At 42.7% G+C, this 4926-nt stretch overlaps 1 protein-coding gene across 1 annotated transcript; it reads right to left on the bottom strand.

Annotated features, from left to right (window-relative positions):
* Positions 1-2037: 2037 nt before the first annotated feature.
* Positions 2038-2541, bottom strand: LOC126893103 (cilia- and flagella-associated protein 251-like). Its single transcript, XM_050663048.1, has one exon. It carries the CDS (start codon positions 2539-2541, stop codon positions 2038-2040), a length of 504 nt encoding a protein of 167 aa, XP_050519005.1.
* Between the last annotated feature and the right edge of the window lie 2385 nt (positions 2542-4926).

Below are 4926 nucleotides of genomic sequence, written 5' to 3'. Positions count from 1 at the left end.
AGCAGACCAGCTGCATCTTCTCCAACCGGACGATCACGTATCCTTCTTTCGGTTTAATTTCATACATTCGCAGCTTTCTATTGTAGATTCGTACAGCGACCCTTCCAGTCGTATCCACAAACCATCCTCTTTTCTTAGCCGCTGTTGGGTTTGGCTCCGCCGTCACCAGCACGTCGATATTCTTTTCTACGGCGGCAGCCTCGGCGAGATCATGTGCTAATATCGCCGGTCCCACGTTCGTTTGAAGTACTCTCAGCTCTCGGATCTTATTTCCTGTATTCGCCATTTCTTAGACTCGGACTTCTTTCACGCTCTCTTTCATACTGTTTCCACTAGCGTGCTCTTCCTGGGACTAGTCCTTAGTGGTCCCTACTTTCAACCAGTCGGTTGAACTTTGGACATCTTCTTGAATTCGCCACATGCCCGGTCACATCGCAGTTGAGACATCTGATTGTTTCTGTCCTGAATTCCGACGCTATATGACCCTCTTTGCCGCATCGGAAGCAACATCCTCTTCTGTTCTGCCCTTTACAGTGCCATTGCTTGTGTTCAAAGGCTAGGCATCTCAAGCATCTTGGTATTTCTGTCCTTGCTTCTATGACCCGACAGGAGGTATACTCTACCCTAATTCTTCTCATTCTTAGGATCTTTTCGGCCGCGTCTTCGTCCACATCCATCACGGCACTCATCATCCCTCTTTCTCCACCCCGTGTCTCGGTCCAGGTTTTTACTATGTCACATGCTTGCTCTTTACCTGCTGCTTCCTCTGTGGCCTTTTGGATCACATCCTCCATTGTGTTGGGTGGGATTTCTTGCATCAAGATTCTTCTCTTTACGACGCCCCCTTTTGCCACTGCTCTCGACACACATGTACTACCAGAGAGGAGTTTCTTCACTTCCTCCGCCATTTCCCTTCCTCCTTCCAGTTCCAGTGATATTCCTTGATTTCTGGTCTGTCTTTTTATGTCGATGGATTTTCTTCCTGTGAGGTTACTTTTCACTTCTGCCATAAGGTCCACAAATGATTTTTCCTTGTTTTTGCTGATAAGTACTACTCCACATTGTTCTCTGGGCTTGGTGTTAATGTTTGCCCACACTCTTATGGATTTTTTGCCTAGGAGCGTGATCGCCACACCCCTTCCTCTTGCTGCCCACTCCAGGATTCTCCTCGATGTCTCAACTCCTAGTGATGTTGGCGTGTGGATTCCCACTCTTTCTCTTCCTAGCTCCTCCATCTTCTGTACCAGTTTCCTGCATGTCTTGAGGAACTTCACCGACTCGAGTTCTTCCTTCTTGTTTGGGAGAAGTTTGAATCCATATGTCTCCTTGTCAATCCACGTTCCATCTACATGAGCAGACATCGCGACTCTCACAGTTCCCAGGCCTCCATCCTCATCCACCTCCGCTGGATCACCTGGTAGGTCAGGAAACATACCTTTCACCGTTTCCATGGCTTTTTTGTCCTCGTCGTTGTTGGTAACAAATACTGCCACGTCTGCTGCTACATCAGAGATGTCCCCCTCTTTTACTTCAGTTCTTTGGAAGACTTCCTCCGGCCAGTCCTCATTTAAGAACTCTGTTATTTCCTCGTACTCGCATATTGCCATTTTTTCCGGGATGGCGTTCACCCTCCTTTTAATGGCTTCTGGGTTCTCTAGGTCCACTTGAACACCCATTGTCGCCATTTTCTTGACTTTCAAGGGCTCCATGTTCGTCTGCACACCTCTGGATATCGTGCAAACAGACTTCCTTCGAACCTCTTCTTTCTTCTTGCTTTCCTCCAGTTCCTCGGTATAATCGAACAACCGGTTTCTCAGTTTGTCGACCTCCTGATTTATGGCAACCCTTGTATTTGGCACCTCAACCATGAGTTTTTCAAGGGCCGCTACACTATCCTGGAGGCGTTCCAACTTTGTTCTTGCGTTACAGTTGGGTGTTTGCTCCTCTTCCTCCGATTCATCATCGGAACCGCTGTCAGAGCTGCTCGATTCCCCTTCTTCTTCCCTTGCGTTTTCTTTCCTTTGACTCTTCGTTTTTTTAGTCCTTCTGTCTGTTCTCTTCTCCCTCTTTTTCTCTTCCTATTCTCTTTCTTTCTTCTTCTCTCTTGGTTTGCAGTTCCTCTCTTTCTTCTCTTGTTTCCCTCTTATATTCTCTTTCTTTTCCCTTGCTTCTGTTTGCTCTGGTTCTAGATCCGGGGTCTTCCTTTTCTTCCACTTCTCTTCTCCGTCTTTTCTCCCCTTGATTCTCGTCCCTTTCTTTTTCCCCGCCACTTCTGTTTTCTTTTTCGCCCCCGCTGCTCTCTCTCTTCCGCCTTTTTTGTTTTTCTTTTTTTGTCCCATCTTCCTTCCCACGAGTTGGGTCGTGTTGATCTGTCCAGTGGGGCAGTGCGCCCTTGCCCCGCCAAGGCTGTTTTCCCCTCGGGTTCGCCATCTCCCTTAGGCATCGCTTGTAGCCCACTATGTTACCCCTGAGCCATGCACCCCTTCGGCACGATGGTGTTACACCTTGAGGTTGGGGTGGCGGTATACTAGGATGGTGCATAGCCGCAGTCCCTATGCATATCCGTTTGTTTTCAGTGGTTTCCTCCACTGGTTTTTTAAATTCGTGGAGGTTTTCTCCTCGGGTATAGGTTTGGGTGTCAGGACGTGTTTGATGGTAGGGGTGGGTGTCATATGATAGTTGGGGGGTAATAACTATCACACAGGGACAGGTTAGGAGCTGGGTTGAAGGACAGCGGTCAGCTGCTCCAATTTGTCGCCTTTTACGATGAGCAGGAGAAGCTGTGGAGGTATTCTACTTGAGCGGCCCGCCTCCACACGGGGGATATCCAACAGGACCTGGACATTTTCAACATGCCGTTTAATGTGGACTGAAAATCAGTAAAATCAGAATTGCAGCTCTAACTTATTGAGTTGCAATGGAACACTGAATTAAAGCAACTATATCTCAATGTTTCTAAAACGGAATTTTACAAGGCCATATCAGAATCAAGTTTTCCAAACCTGAAATTTCATGCTTAGAAGATAATAATTACGATGTTTTCATATTCCTAAATCTGTGAACAGGTGTTTTCTACTACGATGCATCGCAATAACAGCCTTAGAAACCGATTGACTGACCAGTACTTAGCTTAACTCCTGTGAATCGGCTCATCCCAATGTCTGCCAGAGTACGAACAACTTTTAGAAGCTCAGTCTCAGTTTCAATATGTCACATACACATTTATACTCTACTACCTATTTATGTAACCTTTTCAATATTTTTTACTATTTATGCACATAATCATAAAAAAAATAAAATACAAATTTTATACTTGGGATGTAAAATTAAATTTTAAAGTTTATCGCTAATAAAAACTTTATAAATAAATTTTTTGTCGGTTCGCGTAAAGAATGTTTTTATTTTGTGTTGCCCTCCGCCTAAATAGTTTGCCCATATCTGTTACAGACTATTGTTAGTTTAACAAAATTTTAACTTACAATCGTTAGATCTGAGTTATCTTATGTTCTGCGGAAATTATTTAGGGTTGACAACGTCGCAGAGAAAGCACCCTTATGTCATGATGTTACCTTTCACTGCACATGTTTTCGGTCTTTTAGTTTTAAGATTTATGAGCAAAAAACGTTATGATGTTATATGACGGCTGTAGCAATCAGGAAAAATATTCCAGTAATAATGCAGGTAGAATTAAAATCGTATTTGGACCAGGGATTATGGGGATTAATTAGAAAATATAAGCTGATTATATTATCAGCACGTGTAACGTAATTAATTGGGTAGTACAGGGTGGTTTTTAAACCGTTCCAATAACCAGATGTTCATTTTAATGGGGCTGATATAAATAGAAAACGTCTGTTTAATTCCATGCATATTTTCTTCTTATAGTGCCTATCTGTTTCGGATATTGGCGACCATCATGACAATCTGTACTTTGCACACTGGCGCTCTGCAAAGATTTGTGGTTGTTGTTGTTGTGTTGAACCACGTGCGTAGTTTTTTCACTCAGGAAATCCTTCACTTTCCTGGTCATCGTTTTTCTTCTACTTTTCCCTATAAGATTAGTTAAAGCGGTCCACTTCTCTCTCTCTCTCTCTCTCTCTCTCTCTCTCTCTCTCTCTCTCTCTCTCTCTCTCTCTCTCTCTCTCGCTGTTTCTAGTGATGTGACCGAGGTATTCGATTTTCGCTGTTGTTATTGTGGTTAATAGCTCTTTTTCTTTTTGTATCCTTAATAAAACATCCTGATGAGTAACGTGGTTGGTATAAGATATCTTCAGGATTCGACGATTAAGCCACTTTTCTAAAGCCTCAATTTTCTTGCAGGTGGCGTCTGTAAGAGTCCACGGCTCAATATAGGAATGATACAACATCGTAGTAACCTGATTTTTATGGGTGTTGATAAATCATGACATTTGAATAGTTTACGTGTTGCTACGACACTGGTATTCCCCAGAAATTCTTGTTAGCAAATATTCAAAAGATGGTTTGTGATTTTAGATATTTACTTCTAGAAATTTTGAAGTTGTACCCCGCTTACTCCTTCGGCTTGGCTTGGCTTGGCATTGCAATTATAATTTTAAGTAGTCAGTGTCGAATTGTAAGTCATCTTAGATGGACGCTTCTTGGTTAGAGGGTTCAACTCTCACGTATTTGTAGTGAACAAGTATTCGACCAGTCGACGCATTTATTAGTTAGGATTTTAGTTATTGTGTGTCTCTACCAATTAGCTAATAGTTTAAAAGCTACACGTTTAGCAAACGCGTATTATTAATCAAGTTTATTAATAGTAAAGAAAACATTCTTGGTTTATGTATGAATCAGTGACATTTAAACTGCAACAGTGCTCTCGTGTGGTGTTTTGAGTAATATTGTAAATTAGACATTAAAACGGCGGTTTAAATGCAAGGACTTTACGTTAAAACTTTGACC

The sequence above is a fragment of the Diabrotica virgifera genome, chromosome 10 (assembly GCF_917563875.1).
Source record: "Diabrotica virgifera virgifera chromosome 10, PGI_DIABVI_V3a".
Classification (NCBI taxonomy): domain Eukaryota; kingdom Metazoa; phylum Arthropoda; class Insecta; order Coleoptera; family Chrysomelidae; genus Diabrotica; species Diabrotica virgifera.
Note: the sequence above shows the minus strand (reverse complement) of the source record. Positions and strands in the feature narration are given on the sequence as shown.

What these genes read in the sequence shown, in the direction of transcription:
- LOC126893103 (XM_050663048.1), bottom strand. Translation starts at nt 2,541, where the DNA reads ATGCACCATCCTAGTATACCGCCACCCCAACCTCAAGGTGTAACACCA.